This window comes from Callionymus lyra, chromosome 15 (assembly GCF_982586985.1).
Source record: "Callionymus lyra chromosome 15, fCalLyr1.hap1.1, whole genome shotgun sequence".
In the NCBI taxonomy this organism is placed as follows: Eukaryota; Metazoa; Chordata; class Actinopteri; order Syngnathiformes; family Callionymidae; genus Callionymus; species Callionymus lyra.
In genome coordinates this window covers 19,991,574-20,012,057 of record NC_141832.1, presented here as the reverse complement: position 1 = coordinate 20,012,057, position 20,484 = coordinate 19,991,574, and the positions used below count along the sequence as shown (strand labels likewise).

Below are 20,484 nucleotides of genomic sequence, written 5' to 3'. Positions count from 1 at the left end.
ACAATGGATTTGAAGTAAGATACAGTAAGTAGTGATAGTTTAATGAAGCTTTGTCTTAATAGTCGGAGGTGAACAGGTGGTGCAATCATCTAGAAACAACGTGAGGGTGTCATTAGAATCGTAAAATATTATACAGCAAGTGAGAATGGCTTCTAATGAGCTCTCAAAAAAATAGAACACAGCTTTGTGGAACTTCATTACAGTAGTAAGACCTGTCAAGATGTGTGGTTCAGACACAGCTAGCTCTGACACAAAAACAGGGAGCAGACTTAGAAGTGGCAGAAATGAAAAGGGTGAGGATGTAATAGGGTGTAATTGTGAGCCCCTAGTAAAGAGAGATGAGAAATGAGACTCACAGAGAAAAGTGTTGAGACAGTTAGGAAGACGACTCAGGAGAGATAAAAGACGATGATGAAGACACAAGATAAAATAAAAAGCCTAAGGTAACAATGAGGTTTTCCCAAAGAAACCTTCCCAAAGGATTCATACTACGTACTATCTATCTATTAATCCAATGGCAAAATAAAATGTTTTCATGCATAATAAGGGACTTATAAAATTATATATTATTATTATTTATTTTAAACATCTAGCATGTCATTTATATCCGGAGTATCACACAAGGCCACTGTAAATGTTAGAAAAATAATCTGTAGAAATAGAGGATCAACCGATATGCCCTCAGGATTTGGTGTGTGTGTGTGTGTGCGTGTGTGTGCATGTGTGTGTGTGGAGAGGTGGAGCAGATGATTAAAGGTGGAAGGATGATTATATAGATGAGAGTGAGAGAGAACAGGGAGGAACAGAGGGGCAGACAGCCAATGTCTAATATTAATTTGATGAGTTTGTCTGTCCCAGATTTGTGTGTCAGCTTGATGCGTTGATGACAGCGCTTGGTCTGTTTGTGTGTGCGGGAGGACGAGACCAGAGGACCCCTGTTGCTAGGGTAAACGCTCCTCCTCCACATCCCACTCAAGGATTAACGTGCTCCACCTCCACTGATGGAGAAAGACTGCATATGTTGTGACAGCAGACCTGCGTTGAAGGAAATCTTCAATTTGATGATGTATGATTATTTATTCTCCGACCGCTAGTCTGTTGAATGAAAACACTACTGCGGAGTCGGACAGAAATACAGATTTACGCTACCATCAAGATTTGAAGACTCTGAAGGTGTAATAAATGCCTTACTATGTACCAGCTAGTCACATAGTAAAAACCTGTTTTTTCTATTCTCTTATAAAACATTATTTAAACAGTAAAGTATATTCAGATAACTCTGTCATGAATGAAATCAGGAAAACAATACATTTTATTCCTAACATGTATATAGAAAATAAGTAAGTAAGTAAGTAATATTTATTTATATAGCGCTTTACTATTTCTACATTAAAAAGGAGACACAAATAATAGAAATAAAGCAAAGAACAAAAGACTGCACATAATTTCAAAAAGGAGTAGGTTTAAGAAGTTAAAATAAAGCGTTTTATGTGCCTCGCATTTTTTCACTATTCTTCAGTGTGTAGCAAAAACTGCCAGATACAAGATGCATTCACTCCATACCAATCTAAATAAACCTATAATTTAATTATCTTAATATATAATTGAAAAAATACTATACAACGATTATACGACATACCTACATATACTTAGGCAAATAAAAATAAGATACCACAGTATTACATAATACAACATTATATAGGATAATATACTACATATGCATATACTAAGGTTGATAACGATACATGACTTATACACATACATACTACATAATTATCACCATAAATACTGTATATACCATATAATTATACTATACCATAAGTTAATCCCTGTAGGAAGGCTATGTTTTTCAATGCATTTGTTCAGTCTGAATTATTATTTTTGTAGCTTTTTCAGAGAATTGTGATGAGTTCAAACCCCTTTGTCAACACCGAAATAACACATACAAACTTTTTTAAGGGAAATTCTTACATGTTTAAAAGGCATTTGGCAAACGATAAGACATTTTTTTTAGGGAATAACTGGATTTGTTTAACCTTAACTTTTATTGTGAATGGCAATACACTGTGTATTATAAAGATGCTATACACTAAGGCAAATGCTAATTAACTAAATAGGTTCTTATAATATTCACAGGTAAATATCCTTCTAACAGAATGGTTTCTGAGCCTCTTGCTAAAGAACAAGAAAGCGGAAGAGATGTCAGTGGTCAGGGCGACTGGGAGATGACCTTGAATGGGTTAATCCTGGCCAATTGGATTGGTGTCGGGTGGCTTTTGGCCAGTCCCATTGGTGACCCTTCACTGATCTTTTGCTCTAAAGCCAGGACGAAGAAGGAGCAGTAAATTCAATCAAAGGTAGATTACACCGTGCTTATGAGGGAACACTTGTAGAACTTTTTACGGGATGCATCAACAGTTTTTGGGCTAGTACTTACGTACTTACTAATTACCACTCGTTCATTTTTGAGACTCCAATAGACTAATACAACAACTTTTGTAGTTTTGCCCTTGGAGAATACTCACAAAAAAATGTTTATCATTTTGATCAACCTATTGCGATAATGTCATAAAGGTCATATCGATAAAGTGGCAGACTGTTTGGTAGGCCCAAATAAAGGTTGCCCTGACGAACCCATTTTTACTTAGTTTTATTGACTTTTCAAAATGCAGGGTTGTTTAACAAGACCGCATGAATGTAAAGCTCATTCGTACTGAAATTAAGTTGTCCACTCCCTTATTTCATCCTGGTTTTGGTGAATTCCGGGGTTAATTATGCACCTTCTTCCACTTCTCCCACCTATTCTGTACATACTTCCTCAAATTAATTAAATTTCTAGGTAATAGTCACCATTACTATGAACCTATCAACAGATTCCTGTTATCAAGGCATGAAACATACAACGAGGTTTAGAGTACCGCCATCCAGCTGGAGAGTGGAAATAGATCTTCTGGCACTAAGCATTAAACGACAGGTTGATGCGCAACATTCCACTACAGTCCATCTTTTTAAAGCATTTAAAGCGTGTTAATGACCCGCCTTGTTGCCTCGCTCAGCATCTGGTCATGTTTCAATATGTGACTGCTTCTCTCACGATCCTAGACATCTGGTGCAAAACATCTTCTCCAGTGAGCAGCTCACCAATCTGACTTTGAAATTCTCTGTTCATGGTTATTGTGAAGTCTCTGTTATTCTATGATTCCGATCAATTCAAGTGACCACTTCAGGGTTGCTCAACCCCGGGTCTAAATACCGAAAGGCACATTTATACAACAAAAAAATGACTGGGATGACCTACTTATCTCTGTCATTTTGTAAAAAGGGCTTAATTGTGCACAGAGTGTACAATTTTGTACAGGGGGTTGAACCATAGATTATGGGAGACACGTGTTGGAGACACGTCAATCACATGCAGTGTTTTTCATGGTATGCAGTAGGGGGGTTTTAAGAGGCACATGAAGCCATCGTATCAGTACCTTGAGAGCACTTTCATTCTACCAGTGTCTGAGAATGGCAACAACTCATACACTATTATCATCAACTCTTGGTCATGTTATAAACATTCAAACTACGGAGCTATAGGTTCACAACAAGTACAATAGACGCAGCACTCCCAATATAGGCACAGGCTAAGCTTTCATATGCAATCCTCTACGTTGATTGCGGGACAGGCTGTCTTTAGTGGACTTAATCTTTTATACCACAAATATGTAGCCTGAGTGGATATGATACCACGAGAGTCACGCTAGTCTCATGGCATCAGGATTGCATAACTTAAGCATTATAAAATTAATAGTTGCATTTTACACCCTTAACACATCACATTAATTGTGATTATGATCTACTATTATCACCTGTAACTGTATTGAAAACTGGATGTTTGTATTTAAAAAGGTCCATTTGGTAACTAAGTGAATGTGTCATGTTTCTTAAATGTACTTAAAATAAAGTATACAAGGACACATATTAGCAAACAATTCTTAATCAACTCCACAATTGAATCAATTATTAGCATATGCTACGTTTTCATGCTAGCTGTTATAGTTTCTCCTAAGTAAGTAAATAAGTAATTTATATTTATAGAGCGCTTTTCCAGTTCAGGGTCACAAAGCGTTTAAACAATCAAAACAATACTCAATAAAATATATACTTAAAAGGTCAAGATAACACTGAGAACAACACAGGAGTCTCAGAAAATAAAGGTAAATTCCGAAATTAACTGTTTCTCACCTGTCTAAATGATGCATTTACAAATGAGAACAAGGTTTACATTGTCAAGGTAAGAGCAGTGTTGATCCATTTTTCTCTAACTCTAAATATTTCAGCCATGTATTAAATATAGATTTTACTTTTCAACATGGTAAAAAGAGACAGAAGCCCCACATTTTCAAGCAAGGATGTGAATCTTTTTTATGTCTGGGAATTGCTGTATGCAGTGTGAAACAGGAATCACCTGAAATGTGGATATCTGGAGGGCAGATGTCAGGAGAAGGTGAAGATACTGAGGCCGGCTCCTCTGTGCAGATCTGAAGAGAGAAAGATGAGATTAACTTTAGTTGATATAGAACTGCGTGATGATTAAAAATCAAACAAAAAGCCAAAGAAAAATATGTATTTTAATTCAAATAATGACATCCAGAGCTTGGATAGTTTAATTGTAACTCTAGAGTGATAAATGCAGTATCCGTTATATCAGACCTGATTTGACACATTTAAAAGCTTCACTGATTCACTTTGTCAAGAAGTCGGTAAACCTTGCTGACCTCTGGTGATCTGATGTGAACTTTTAGGCGTCCTGAGTTATAGCTGTTCCCTGTTGCTCTCTGGACACCATTGTGAAGTGATGTGCTGCTCGGGAAATGTCCCTTTCCTGGTATGAAGGCTATCTCCACCACAGTGTCTTGACTGGAAACAAGAGAGGAAAAGTGAATAAACAGTGACATTTATAGATGAATTCTCAACACCATCTCTTACTCATCATATTATACTAGCGCTGTGTTGGAACCAAAACAAAGTGTATGATGGGATCATTAAAAACTTACAACATATTCACGACTAAATTGAATAGATGTTTTTAAAATATGCTAGAAAGAAATTCCCCGACCCATCCCCTGTGATGCAAAATAATACATTTAAATCGAGGCGTATAGTTTTCATCACCCACCTGACTTTAACTTTGTTCAGGATGCTTTTGGCCTCCTCGTGGGTCACACCTATCAAGGACTCCTTGTTAATGGCAATGAGTTGATCTCCGGGCCTGAGACGACCGTCCTGCACCACAGACAGAACAGAAGAGTTAAGATCTTTTTCATCTTGTAGAATCTGAGGAAGCCTGAAAAAAAAAATAGTTTTAAACATCTTTATGGCAATCTTGTAATCTGGCTTGATCCTGGAACAGCGAGGGCTGATAGACATGCTAATTAAGATGGTATCAAGACGCCTGTAATGACACGTTTTCCTTTCCTTGTAAGGGTCTCGTACTAAAATTTTTAATAAATGTGTGACTGTATAATCCTCCTGCTGACTCATACCATACAAATCTGCAAGAAACGCCTGCTCCTCTTATGTGACACAGGGGATTATGAGTTGGGATTTAGAGAAAATGGGCAACATGCTTCCATAAGCAAAAGAAGTCAGGGTTGGTAACTGCTGTAAATGAGCCAGGCATTAGTAAACAGTTAAGAAGAAACCTAACGACTAGGCTTCGTATTTACTGTGGTTAAACATGCTTGACTTCACCATCTGGTATTAGGTATTTTTTTAGTTAAGATTTAGCTACTATGTAGTTACTATGTAGTACATTAATATGGGACTTGAAGGTTTGTATTAAGGTTCTATTAAAGAAGTAAATATCTGGGTGAGAAGGTACAATAAAGGGAAACATAACAAAAACAGTTATTTACAGAATAATTTTTAAAAAAAAAATTTGCAGGGCAATACATTTTCATGAAAACAAATATAGATGTTAAAAAAAGGGAACTTAATATAATTGTATTAACACATAAAGCAGAAAGGAAAAGGTAGGAATATAAGTATGAATAAAATAAATGAAATAATTTCTAGATTATATTTTCAGGGCTTCCGATATCAGCTCTTAATAAACAAATAGCATGGCTTTAAACTACCTTGGCTACTTTTTAAGTAAATGTGGGCTTCAGACAATGAAATAAACAATAAAAACACATACAATTCCAATTAATTATATGTGAGATTTTTAGTGTTTAATCAGTTTAATCAGTTTTTATGATATATTTTATATTTATATATATTTCAGTAAATATGGTGCCATTATAGTCCAGTAAGAATGAAGAAACACTGGTCTTGACAGTAAAAAACATCATAAGAAACAATACAGGGCATATAGAATAGTGGCTTATTTGATTAAGGATCTTAATGGCGTTATTATGATAATGTAAAAACCTACTTTGGGAAAATCGATCTGGCAATGCTTAAGCTACGTAAACAGAAAACATGTTCATTTGTAAGATAAATCTTAACCAGCAGCGGAACGAGGTTTTTGCTGTACAACAGAAGAAACAGAAAATTGAATGCTTCCAGCTAACAGTATTCTCCTTTTCTGCCTTGTTTCTATCCTTCTCTTGTCATCCTGCCCACAGCTCACAGTGAGGGGGCGGAAAAAGAAGCAAGGAGGATGAGATTTGGACAGACACAAGTGGAGAAGGCAGGGGAAGAAAAGCAAGGCAGTAATATAACGGTGTTTCCTGGGTCAGGTTCTGCACAGTGTGTTTTTCATCGGTAAATATGTTCTCATGTTTGTTAGAAAGAATATAAATAATTAACATAAAGTCGGCGTATATATACATTCCTTTGTTTGCTTTTCTGAAAGGAAATTTACAACACATTGTTACATCTACGCTGTGCAAAACTTTAAATGGAATACTCACAATATACTTAATAATAAAGCACTAAGACAACAGACTTTATACTCTTCAATAAATAATTTCTTTAAATTAACTTGACTAAAGGGAAAGAAAAAAGGGAGGGAGCACACGTTTCATCATTTTCACAAACTAGTCTATCGTTCTGTGACTGTATCACTGTCGGTTAACAATGTCCAAGTTTATTATATGTACATACATATGTACGTACAAATTAATACCAGCTAGCAACCACCTGGTAGCCTTATAAGCTCTGACCAGATTTCTGGAATTTTTCCACCTGCATTTAGGTCCTACCATGCTTGACATATGCAACTCAATGTCTAGCTTTTAAAAAACGATATGGTTAGTCTTCTGGCCACAGCTTTAAGATTTTGGCTCTGAGGCTTTTAGAGGCACTTCTGATGGCTTCAAGTGGGTCACCTTATCCAACCTTTTATTTATTATTATTCATTCTCATGATATATTTACTTTTGCACTGGAAGTTGTTCACAATTATTTTAAGTAAAGATCTGTTTCTTAAATTGTTTAAACTCTAGAACAAGTTCTTCATCAGTGACATTCACATTTGGGCGAAACAAAAATGATACACTGCAGATAATAACCTACTTAAAATGTCACTAAACAAAAATGTTTTCAATCATATATTCTTATCATATTTATACTAGAAATAATTGATGACTTTCACACATAATTATAACTTTGGTCATAGTTATTATAACACTGTATCTAAATAATGTATCGATGTAGTGATAAGTTAACAGAAAATCCACGATATTAAACTATATAAACTTTAAAAAATATAAGGATAAAACCCAATAGCATTATATAAACTGAGCCTTTTGTATCTAAAAATAACCTTCTTTTTTTTGACGTTCAAGTAATTTACACTGAAAACATTTTTGGGAATAATCTGAACCTCCTAAGCTTTTAGTTGAAATTCTAAATGAGATCCTCTTAAGAGTGTCACAGACAGGGCAGGAGACGATAGAAGGTTCTGCCAATATCGCATTTATAGTGAGCCTCACTTTAATAAGACACACAAGCTTTGATTTCTTCTTCATGTTATTGTTACTTTAGCTTATTTTTCAACCTGTTTCTCCTAGTTTAACCTTTGAGAATAGTTAATAATGAATGCTGTTAGTCACAAAACCAGTTTCATAGACTCAAATGTGGGACCCACCGATCACACCACCTGCCTGAAGGATTTTATCAACATCGGAGCCACAATGTGATGTGAAAAAATACGAGTGAATCCTATTTTAGCAGATCAAACTCTCGAAAAACAAACCCGCGCAGTGTGCAAGTTCTCTGAGGGATTTGCATTGGTTCCATTTACCAAAATAACTGTGCAAGGTAAGGTACACCGGTAAAAGTGCAGGCATAACCAACAGATTGTTGCGTGCGATGCTGTTTTACAGTTATTTTTAAACGTTCTTTCTCTTTCCAAGCAGACACAATCTTGTGTCACAATCTGAAAACAACAGCTCCTCCGAAGGCGTTATACAACATATACAACAGTGATGAACGAGATTGAAGATTACCCTGCGGTTCTCCTCATTCTCATCCTTTTTTTACTCCTGATGTGGAGGTGTCATTTCCAATCAAGATGTTTGGACACGAGGGCTTTGCACACTTCAAACACATGCACCTCAAACATCCCTAACCACCTGAATATTTAATGTCTTCCCTCTAAAAGTTTGTTCAGAAACGATCAAAATAAAACATAAAGTATCATAGTTGGTATTCATTAGTGGTTGCTTCATCTTACCCGGTGACAGTCTCCTGCAGACAGAACCTCCTGGATAAAGACTGCAGGGCCGTCAGGTCGGTTGGAGCCGCCTCCTATTGTGATGCCCATGTTGCTGGATCGAGTCACCGAAAGGAGTTGAATCACTCCTTCACCTGGGTGACTGCGACAGGCACCAAAGTTCAAAGGTTAAAAAAACACATGTCACGGTAGAGAAGCTACTAAATCTTGACATAAAGTCCCAAGACATTATCCTGATGAACTCCAGCTAGTAAAGGCAGTTGTGTGTTTGGAATGAAAAGCATTTTAAACAAGATACATCAAGTTATTGATAGAATATGCTTTTTAAAAAGTGTGATTAATATGATGTAAGTATGAAATTACTTTCACATATTACCACGTTTGGAACACAGTTGGGAAGGCACTCCCAGCATGCATCACAACACTGTCGATATTCTGAATATGCGTTGATATGTCTCAGCCGCTATTCCAAATGTTGTTTATGTTAGTTCAGTGTCAGGTCACTTTACTTTACTTTATGTTGTGGTTTACAGGAGGTCATACTGCTGTAGATAAGATCAGTTCCAGTTTTATGGATTTATCTTCCTCAAACGGGGGCCCCCCCTCAAAAAAAAGTTTGGGCACCCCTGATGTAGATGATTTGACTTTGGGTTTGTGACTGAGTCTATCAAGACCGAGAGGGAAGGAGTGAGAGAGTCTTACCTGAGAGACCGCAGTAAGGGTCCACTGTTGTTGAACATGCTCTGTGAACCTGCTGGGCTCAGCAGTAAAGGACTCTGAGATCGTGATGATGACCCAGAAGATGTACTATCCAGGTAGCGTCCTCCTTTAGGTTGGAAAAATGTATTAATATATAGAAATTGTTAACTGCTACTACTATCTGTACTATATGTTAAAATCAGAATAATAAAGTCATATTCTTTATATATATTGACTTTTATTTGCAAATTTTAAAACATATGTTATTCATTAAAAACCTGTCAGCGACTCAAGCTCAATTGAATTCTATAATAAAATACTGAACAATCCCACAGCACAGAAGCCCAAATATAACCCTTCACTGTTTTTATCCCTGCCCGGGGTCGACATCTGCCTCTGAACTGTCCTCAGAAGCAAAGGTTAATCCTGAATCAAGAAGGTTTTCTGGGCTGAAATTCAGCTGTTTATCGAGAATATGTGAACAAAACAACTGGTGGATTTGGATATGACAAGGAGAACGCATGATAATTCTAATGTGCCTGTACTGTGATGAGGTTGTGCACATGTCAAATTAAAATGATCAGTTTCAAGGAGTTTCAATTCTGTCAGTTATTTTTCAATTATTCAGTCCAGAATTGGTGTAATGTGTATAAAACATGTCTTGCCTAGACTGACACCAAAATACTAATGATCATTGTACTAGAAAGAAAAGTTAATTTTCAGTCAAATAAAAATAATTAATATTAAAGCTAACCCTAACCCTAACTCTAACCTCACCCTAACCCTAAACCTAAGCCTAAGACTAAGCCTAACCCTAACCCTAACCCTAACCCTAACCCTAACCCTAACCCTAACCCTAACCCTAACCCTAACCCTAACCCTAACATAAATGCTACTGATGTTTACATGACTCAATGAAACATCTTAAAAATACTTGGTTATGAACTTAACCAGGATAATATTGTCCAGCGAAAACAGACTTGGATCAGGAGTTTAAGCAACAAAATAAACTAGATTTTGCCTCCTTATAATGTTAGAAAAATGCCCCAAAAAATAATAAAATAATTACTGTCTGCATGATTTTTACAAACAACGCTACACAAACAGATATGAAATATGCTCAATATTTATCTAGAAGTATCTTGAAGTAGGAGCAAAGACTCGAACTTGAGTTCAGACTTGTGTGTCTTGAACAATGAATCAAGTAGAGTTGCGGCACAAAACCCAATCGTCGGATCACGTGCCGAGGCCTCGTTATGTCTTGTGGCAGCAGCTGTCCACCTCCTTGCTGCTCTAACAGATGTTGGCAATTGTATAATGGGCAGGTGCACATGTCATAAGCCATTTTAAAAGGCCGACTTGCTCCATATTCCCTACGGGCTTCAAAGGCTTAGACATGTGTACAGTTCAAGTCGGTCTCTTTTGATCACCCGCGAGAGAGAACTGGTTACCTTGCTGGATCGGAGAGTTTCGTGTCGAGCCTGTGCTTCCATTTGATCCATATTTCTCCATCAGCTCCGCAAATTCCTTTCTGTGGATGAAGGAAATCTCCGAGATGAGTAATAGGAAAAAGTGTGTCAGTCTATAAAATACAATATTAGCTGTCACATATTCATTAAAGCATGTTACATAGATGTTAAAATATAGTTTTTACCTTTGATAGGTTCTACAAGCCTAGTGTTAAGAAAGATTGAGATCTTTTGGGAAAGCAATAAGAATACCCAGCAAATTACTCAATAATACTCAATTCTAAATAGTTTTACCACCTATTTGCTGTTCAACAAATAGAAGACAATTTAATGCCGAATCTTTATGCATAATTCCAACATCAAGTCGAGGACCATTTAAAAAATGTTTAAAATGCTTAATTAGACTGAGATTGAGGCTTAATTGTGTAATTACAAACAAAGAAAAGTTGCTTTGAATAAGTGTCAAGGTACAATTCAATTGAATTTGTTACAGAGAAAAGGTCAATTCCAGCCTGTGAACACGTGGAAATGCGACAAGAATATCAGTGTTACCAAATTAAATATATGAACATTGCAATCATTACTCACACAAACTAGAATAGCTCTTTCAAAGAATAAAACAAAACCAAACCAACAAACAATCATATCAATATCACAACTTTAAGTATTGTGTTGGCTCAACCATAAACCTCAAGATGCTTAGATCAGCTGTATTTCAATTGTTTTTAATGAACGATTTTACAAACCAACTCTAAAACATGTCACTGGATAAAAAACAACAACACATTTTTCACTATAGTCCAGTCATTTGAACTGATGGCCAGCATTATAAGCGACATGACAGATAAGTCCATTAATGTGATTTCATATTAACTGACGTAACATCTTCCCAACACTATTATGAGCGGGAAAATGTTCCAGCACAATAACGTCTGCTCACTTTCTTCGCTGGGCCGTTCTGATCTAAAATAGAACAATATGATATCCTGTGTGGATGACGATGCTGATGCTGTGTTTCTAAGCAGATTACGATAAGCGTTCACATCAGCTTCATGCTAAGTAAGGACACAATGTTTTTTGTTGTTGTTGTTGTTTTGGGAACGGAAACAACCTTTTCCCTGTGTCTCTATCAAAACCTAAAGCAACAAATAAGGATTCAACTCATAAGTATGGACGATTATAATCACAATTATATGACTTTAAAAATGTGCCATCATCATCATCTGTTTAATTTAAAGTAAATCAGGGACTTGTCGTGGCCCTCTCACTTCTTAACACCAGCAATCCTCACCCCAGTGTTTGAACATGACATCTCTGTGTCGTGTCAGATTTTTATGAATCAAAAAAAGCTTTTAGTTTTTTTAGCATCTGACCTCGCATGCCTGTTCTCAACCAATAATCCGTCCCCGCTCAAAATCCTTTTCTGCTTTGAACGACTCGTCTTCCGGGTATCATCACCATTCTCACTTTGACACTTACACTCTGAAAAAGCCGAGGTGTAAATCCCCCTGTGAAGACTTTCTGCACTGGGGGATTACCAGCAAGACAAACCCCCCCATTTTAGGGAAATGTGAGCGCTGACAACCTCACGTGTAATCTTCCTTCAAAATGCAAATCCACTCACACATTTGTAGCTTTCCAGTAAAGGATGATGACGTAGATTAGCGAGTGAAGACCAGGCGTGTGACGGTCACTAAAAAACTTACTTTGCCTCCTCATCTCTGGCTATGAGGAGTCGCATGTGGTTCGTTGCAGACGCAGCTCTCAAGACGTCCACAGCTCTGACAAAATAAAACAAGAAAAAATGTTAAAGTAGGCTCAAAGCTTGAACGATATTGACTGCAGTACCTGTCACTAGTTACTCCAACTAGGCTGTCTCCATTCACCTCCAAGATCTGGTCCCCGGGCAAGAGGTTTCCTGTCCAAGGTAAAAGGCAGGTCAGTGTGGCAGATGCTATTTTAAGTTCACAAGTGTACAACAACAAAGACGTGTTTTTTTTTCTAGGAGGACAACTCCGAGATGCGAAGAATAAATGAGGAGTTGTCTGCATTTCTTAACCAGTGGGTTCTGAAGCAGCAGTTTGTTTTAATTTGTCAGATTCATCATAAACTAAATCCAACACCTTGCACAGCAATATTCCCGCAGTTCATGGTGAGGTGAATCTGTGTTGATTCCGGACTCAAAACTCAAAATGTTTTCACACTGAATAGAAATAATTTAGTAGTTTTGCTGTCAAAGGTTTAAGTGTAGTTCACACTACGCTCAAAAACATGACCTACTTATATCACAGAACGCTCTTTGGATGGTTTTGGATTTGCTTTCTTGATGGAAATGCTAAATATTATTGATCATTTAAAAGATCAGGCCTTGTTTAAATATGTATAAACATTATAGGGATTTACTGGAACATGTAAAAACCTGCTTGCTCTGGCTAGAAAAATGTAATTTCTCAAGACAGAATGCAACGATATGCACCTATCAAAGGGTACTTGTGGTGCAGTGAATATTTAAACTGTGGTATTTTAACAGAAGTCAGCATTTAGAACATTGAAAATGTACTTTGTGTTTGTGGCTTTTCATGACATTGCAGGCAGTGAGGAGTAATATCATCTCTTACTTTCAGTGGGATCTATTATAATGTATTATGTTCAAGAATGTCTGCAAGCGAAACATCAACTTAACATAGTCAGCCAAGTCAGTTTAGGTTATTTATTTTTAGAAATGTGGAAGTCTGTTTTATATGTGAGGGACACATTTGGTCCTTCTTATCGACTTTACTATGACTGTTGAGTGGATTAAAATTGTTCTAGCAGCAGCAAATATAAACCAAACTCTCCCTTTAAAAGGAAATTGTATTCACAGCAGCTAATTTTGCGAACAAACCACATATCAGCTTTAGTTATTCCAATGACTCCTCTTGGATCTGACATTTCTTCCGCTGTAAAAATCTATATTCCCCTCCACTGGAGTGCATCTTCAACACCAGAGAATTCACCTAATTGAATTAACATAATACTTGTCTTACTTAATATGTTTTTACTATATAGTATCTTTTTTGTAGTCCTTTTTTTCACAGGTTTTCAGCAAGAAGACACATTTTTAAACTTTAACTAAACTCTCGCTGTCAATCATCAATCCTCCCTTCCATCCATCAGTCCATCAGTCCATCTATCCACCCATCCATCCATCATCCCTCCATCCTTTCATCATTCCTTGATTTTCTGAGACTCCTGTGTTGTTCTCTGTGTTATCTTGATCTTTTAAGTATATATTTTATTGAATTTTGTTCTGATTGTTTTAACGCTTTGTGACCCTGGTCTGGAAAAGCGCTCTACAAATATAATTGACTTACTTACTTACTTACTTATTTCATCCATTTCTGCATCCTTCTACCGTCTTTCCATCCATCCATCTAGCATCCATCCATCTATTAACCATCCATTCATTCATCCATCCCTCTATCCTACACATAATAAACAGGTCATCATTGGTCAGGTTGAGAATGAGCAGAAATGCTGCAAATGATAGCGTGCAATAACTTGTCACCTTATTTCTCAGGTCATAATCATATATTTACCATTACTAAGAACACGGGTAGGGGTTTTAAAAAAATAGCTATTGTTTCAAATATTGTCTAAACCACACATTAAGAGGGAATGATGAGAGTCAGTGAGGATTTCATCAACCGTTGAAACTGATGCAATAACTTTCAAGACTCTGTCAAACGCACTAATGACGACTCACCATCACTTGATGCAAGGCCACCTGGTAAAATACGTTTCACATAGACTCCAAATTCTTCTCCAGTCAGCTCCTTGACTCCACCAATGACTTTTATTCCTGTTGGGAGAAGATGGGTGTTTATTTAGTTGAGTGAGTTATGCAAAGTAGCTTCTATTAAATATTTATGTCCAAGCAGATGTTTACATTCCTGGCGTTAGCTACTGGAATGATGTTGTTACTATGACACTATGAGCAAACAATATTACTGTTCATTGAGCAGGATTATCACAGCGACTTTAAAACATGTTTCGAAAATCATTTGTTTATCATTATTTGATGTTAAGTTTGTACTTCAAATGATACAGAAAATATATGTTTAAACTGAATTACTATTCATTTAGTTATAGAGCAGAAACTGGCTCTTATGCGGCCATTTGACTCTATCCGTGCGGCCCTCAGGTCAAAGAATAACTTTGAAACTCATCCAGTACAAATGTAAACGCAAAGTATTTATACAGTTTTATTTTGTTCTTCATGATTATTTAAACATCACTATTATAACTTTTATTAAATGCATTAGAATGTATCGTTGTCCCCAGCCTCACGCAGACCAGAGCCACCCTCAACACTGGATCCCTTCAAGGCTGTGTACTTTGCCCCTGGCTCTTCTCCCTGTACACCAACTGCTGCATGTCCAGACATCAGTCTGTCAAACTGATCAAGTTTACACCAGCGCCACCACCAGGGACAAAATCAGACTGAAGCGCATCATGCACGCAGCTGAAAAGGTCATCGGATGTAGACTCATTTCAAGACCTGTATGTCTCCAGGACCCAGAGACGTGCAGGTTGGATCACCGTCACAGACTATTCACACCTCTGCCACCAGGCAGGAGACGGCGTTCAATCAGGACCAGAACCCCCCACCACAACAACCACAACAGTTTCTTCCCCTCCGCAATCATTTATACAAACTCTAATTGTTATTGCACTAAGTAAATAGCAAAATTGTAAATTGTAAATTTTATTTAAAACCCCCCTCCATTGCTGGCATTAATAAAGAATTCTGATTCTAATATTTTTTTAATTTTTCCCTTTAATTTTTTATTAGCAAATAATACTAGTTACATTAGTACATAAGAATAAACATAATAATATACACTTGTGTAATGGATATCACTTGAACACTCATGTCTGATTATTATGCAATTATATAGTCAGTCATTGGTTACGTATAGTATCACCAGTTTTATATGTCAATTTCACGAGGATGAAAAAAATGTACCCAATTAATGGTAACTAATCTGTGTCAAAGCCATGAGAAGTCCACTCCAGAGCCTCTTCCAGGCTTATTTGAATCAGTTGATCAGCATTCTACAAAGATATGTCACCAATCCGCTTATTAGACAACAATAGGTCATCCTCTGTGTCAGTCATTGTTTGTTTTTCTGTGTAGTTTGGCTCCATCTAAAGACCATATCTTAATTCACATAACTTTTAAAGGGGAAAAAATGATCAAGGCAAATTGGAAATGAGTGTTTAAAAGGATTTTTTGATGGTTTATTTGTTTTTTATTGTCTATTTTTTTGTGACATCAATCTTTCTGAAGCCAGCCTCAAGTTGGCAGTCTATGAACTGCAGATTTTTGCTTTTCCACATTTTGTCCCTAATTTCAACACAATAGAGGTAATGGCTCAATCAACAGTGATGTTCACTGATGGTAAATTGTTATATAGACCTGATGTTTTTGGTTTTTTTTTCTAATGATTTAGACAAAATAACACAGCAATATTCATCACTACTGGTTCAATGTAAGATTGCATGCAGCCCTTCAAATAGTTATGAATAAAAGGGGCATTATGACAGCAGAAGGTTTGGGTTTGGATCTGGACAGGCTCAACATTTCTAAAAAAAAAAAAAACAGCTTAGGTTCTCTTAACCACAATGTTGAAATTCTACAGTTGAGTGAAACTGTTTTGCTCAGAAAAGGCCCAAAACTAATTTCGTATTTTAATCCTGCATGTCTTTGGCTATTTCGGGTACTGCTCGCCCTTTCTTCAAGGCAATAGTTTTAAATGCTTAAAACGTGTTGCTGTGGCAAGACGGGCAGGATTATCTAGCGTACAAGAAATCCCAGATCACAGTTTGAATAGAAAACATCACATGCACAGCAGCTTAAATCAGGCAGTCTTCATCTACCACTTCTTTTACACCCCCCACTGGCAACACATTCACTGAAGGACCTGAACCCTTCTGCTTAAATCTTATATGACCGCTCTATCAAGGTTTCCTCAGCTTACGACTGCCGCTGGCCTGTTACCAAGGAGACAAAGGGGTAAAACTAATTGGGTCTGTGTAGCGGAGGGGTGCATGTTAATTATCGCCTGTTACAAGAATGGGGTTGCAAAGTTCCTTTCCTTGTTCTCACTCCCTTCTTAATCTTCTCTGAAGAAAATAGTTTCTTGTTCTTTTGCTTAGCTTACAGCAATTCTCCTTCCTCCACTTGATGAGGACAACACCATTCGAAAGAAAGGGAAGACGGAGCGAACGCCAAACATTGTCTTCCCATCAGTGTAAACTTGCTAGGATTGTTAAAAATGACTCTTTGATAAAATCCTCCTACAATTGAACTAATAATGATCATGTAATCCATCAGTGTTGAGCCCGATGGCCTGTCTAGTCACTTTGTGGCTCGCCGGATGGTTGGTTTAAAATCAACAGTAGTTTAATGTTCATTTTGATTTAGTGATGGATCAAGATGCCAGTGTTTAAGATAAGATAAGGAAACGAGATCATGGATGTCAACAATTATACAGAGAATTTCAATAAGACTTAAAACTAAATGGGTTTGATGGGAACGTTTGGTAAAGGAGGACAAACACAGAGATATTTAAAAGAGATTGAGCCTCAAATAATGTAAACACAAAATGATATAAAAGCACCATTTGTTTTTCCCGCAACCTCGTTTTGCTTGAAGATTTTGGCCCAAGTTTAATATACATAATTTGATCTCTATAAATTGCAATTGAGGTTTTGATGGATTTTGTTTCTAAAAAAAATAACATTTTAATCAAATATTAAACTTGAGTTTCTATAGTGTTTGATTGACAACTGTTTTCACTTCAGCCTCGTGAACACACATGTTTGCTGCTCATCATAACGGAAGAGGAATGCAGTTTATACTATAGGAACCATTTTAAATACGATGTTGACACAGTCACTCACAGTGTAGAGTAACCCTTCATTGGAAAATCTGATACAGGAGTTAAGTACCGTTAAGTGTGAACAGGTGTATCTGTGTCCTCTGCGACCTGTTCAGGGTTTCCCCCGATGTCGCTGTGACAAGCTCTGAGTTCCCTTTTTCAATAGATCTTCGGGATAAGAACTCCTTTCTTTGATTAAATCCACTTTACTTTACAAGATGCGTTCTGGTTCATTTCTCCAACACAGCAGCAGATTGAGCTCAAGCCATGTACCATGTATTTTTAATGAATGTTGTAAATGAAATCCTTAATTCGAAATGGAAACTTGTAAAACCATAATGAGTACATTTCGAAAACTATTGTAAGAGAGCGAGTGATTAAACTTGAAATCAACTTTGAAAAAGTAATATAAAAAGTCATAACATTGTACTAAAATCAAATTATTGATATTATTTTGAGACAAAGATAAACCTTGAGTGAAATTAACATCATTTTTCAGGCAAAAACCAGCATGTCAATCTCAAACATTCTCTGACGTGTTACTTTAACATGCCGATGTCACATGTCACTCAAATGGCCTCAATAGTCGCCAGAACTCGGTCAAATAGAGCTCCTTTGGCATTTGATGGAAGTGGAAATTCTGTTGATTGTTGCTGTTTATTCTCTTCTCGCGTGACGTCTAGCAGGTGAATTCTGTCTGTACTTGTTCTCCTGATGATCTACATACTTGTACATTGTCTCAACCTTGTCTGGGGGCATTAGTTTAACCAGCTCAGTGGAGTGTAAGTGACGCACAGATAAAAAACAACAGCAGCTCCTTGCATCCTTAACCCCGCTGTGTTAAGTGGGTTAGGGCTTTAGCAGATGACCTACTTCCCTTCCCAGGCAAACACACTGATACTCTGCCAGGATACCTACTCTGAAGAGAAAATCCCTTTAAAAGCAGGACTCATTATTTCAGCTATTCAACAACTCACTTCTCTGCCAAATAGTGGAAGATGATTGAACACAGCTTTTCAATATGTTGTTCGTTAATCAAAGCATCTAAACCGCTTATACACACAATGTTCCAGCGTCCTCATACACACAGTTGTGTGTGGCCCAGAGTGGCTGCTATATTTGTTGTTCTAAACAAGTGGAACAACAGACTACAAACAGTGCTTTTGTTTCTGGAAAATTGCAGTTGGAGCAACAACAAGCTTTGCTAAATTGATGCCCGGAACAACTATATGTTTCTTATCTTGTTGCTCGAATCAGCATTTTTCAGAACACAAACCTCTAGTAATATATAGACGCATTTTGCTGACACACTTGCTTTAATAATTTGATGTTTGTTTATGAAATGACTGAAATTTTGTAGAAGTTAATTTATTAATAACACCCATATCAAGTGTTTTCTTCTCTTTTTTTTCTTTTTAAATATAATTTATTACATTTTTCAGCATCAATTTTATAGTGACTGTTATGAAGTTGTCCATTTTGTGTTTGTCTTCCTTTGTTGTGTAGCCAATGGTTGATCTGGTGAATGGAATAATAGATTTTTGTTTAATGTTCAATATAGATGTTTTATTTTTATTTTGCAATCAGCAATATTAACCACTGCTGGTGGACACTAAAGGTCACAGACAATCCTTCAAATACAGCAGAATTTAAACTAGAACTTCATCTGTTCAAGTTAAAAACAATACATTACTTTTTGAAGACCCTTCTTTCTTATCTATCGATATTTTTATCTACCCCAAAAATGATTTAAATGAAAAAAAACCTCAAATTTAAGGCTTTTGTCAGCATTTTTGGATTATATCTAAGTTGTACTGTTGCCTTCATTAAATGTAAGTTGGTAAGTAATAGATATTTATAAAGCGCCTTTGCTAGAAACTGAATAAAGTATGCTTTCAATCTCTGACTGCACATGTTTGTTATTGGGTAAGCTAGCTAAGCACCAAGTGGCAAATGCAAACAACATAGACGTCAGCAGAGAAAGAACACAAAACTTACCGAGACCATTCTCACAGTCTGTGAACTCCAGCGAGTGAACTGCTCGGTCGACTCCATATGGACCCATTAGTGTCCTGTTTTTTTCAAAGAAAAAACAAAGAAAATAGGAACAAATCAGTACAAAGTACAAAGTGAACGTCATTAAGCTCAGCTTTACTCATTCGTATGAACGTTCCAGGATAAAACTAAATATGTTTATATAATTTTAGTTTTTTTCTATTTTCAGGCTGAACATTATGATCATTTAAGATCATATTTTATTAATCTTAAAAGTCTTCAGATTTGCTGATGGACTACTGGTCAGCGCTCTCCCGCTGCACTTTGTGTAATCTTCACCAGATTAATTTGGCAGAAACAATCACACTCTTATGTAACTGTAGTGAAGAACTGCTGATACAAACCCCATTTGACTTTTCCTAATCTACAATTTCATTTCAAAGTGGCAATTAACCATTTACAACCTTTTAGATTCTTCAGTCGAGCCACACAGTCCTACCTTTATGTTTGCAACCATCATAAGTTTACATTTGTGCCGTTGGTTAATAATATATATGTTATATGGTATTATATCTGTTGATCAGTTGATTATCTGACACGAACATTTTACTTGAAAATGCTGAGACAGACATATTTTTCGGTATATGTTAACCTCTTTTAAATGGGTAACAAATGAGAGTTCAGGGGAAAGATGGTAGCATAGGAAACGAAAGAAAATCATACAA

General features: G+C 36.6%; 1 protein-coding gene across 2 annotated transcripts in view; it reads right to left on the bottom strand.

Annotated features, from left to right (window-relative positions):
- LOC148065243 (syntaxin-binding protein 4) overlaps positions 1 to 20,484 on the bottom strand; it is a 36,475-nt gene that overhangs the window by 11,753 nt on the left and 4,238 nt on the right. For both annotated transcript variants that reach the window (XM_087809955.1, XM_087809956.1), the window contains exons 2-11: positions 19,763 to 19,836; positions 14,584 to 14,679; positions 12,687 to 12,756; positions 12,545 to 12,619; positions 10,821 to 10,900; positions 9,373 to 9,496; positions 8,671 to 8,812; positions 5,165 to 5,271; positions 4,764 to 4,905; positions 4,454 to 4,526 (exon numbers count right to left, since the gene is read on the bottom strand). In XM_087809955.1, the coding sequence (XP_087666081.1) occupies positions 4,454 to 4,526; positions 4,764 to 4,905; positions 5,165 to 5,271; positions 8,671 to 8,812; positions 9,373 to 9,496; positions 10,821 to 10,900; positions 12,545 to 12,619; positions 12,687 to 12,756; positions 14,584 to 14,679; positions 19,763 to 19,836 (983 nt within the window). The remainder of the gene's footprint in view (positions 1 to 4,453; positions 4,527 to 4,763; positions 4,906 to 5,164; positions 5,272 to 8,670; positions 8,813 to 9,372; positions 9,497 to 10,820; positions 10,901 to 12,544; positions 12,620 to 12,686; positions 12,757 to 14,583; positions 14,680 to 19,762; positions 19,837 to 20,484) is intronic.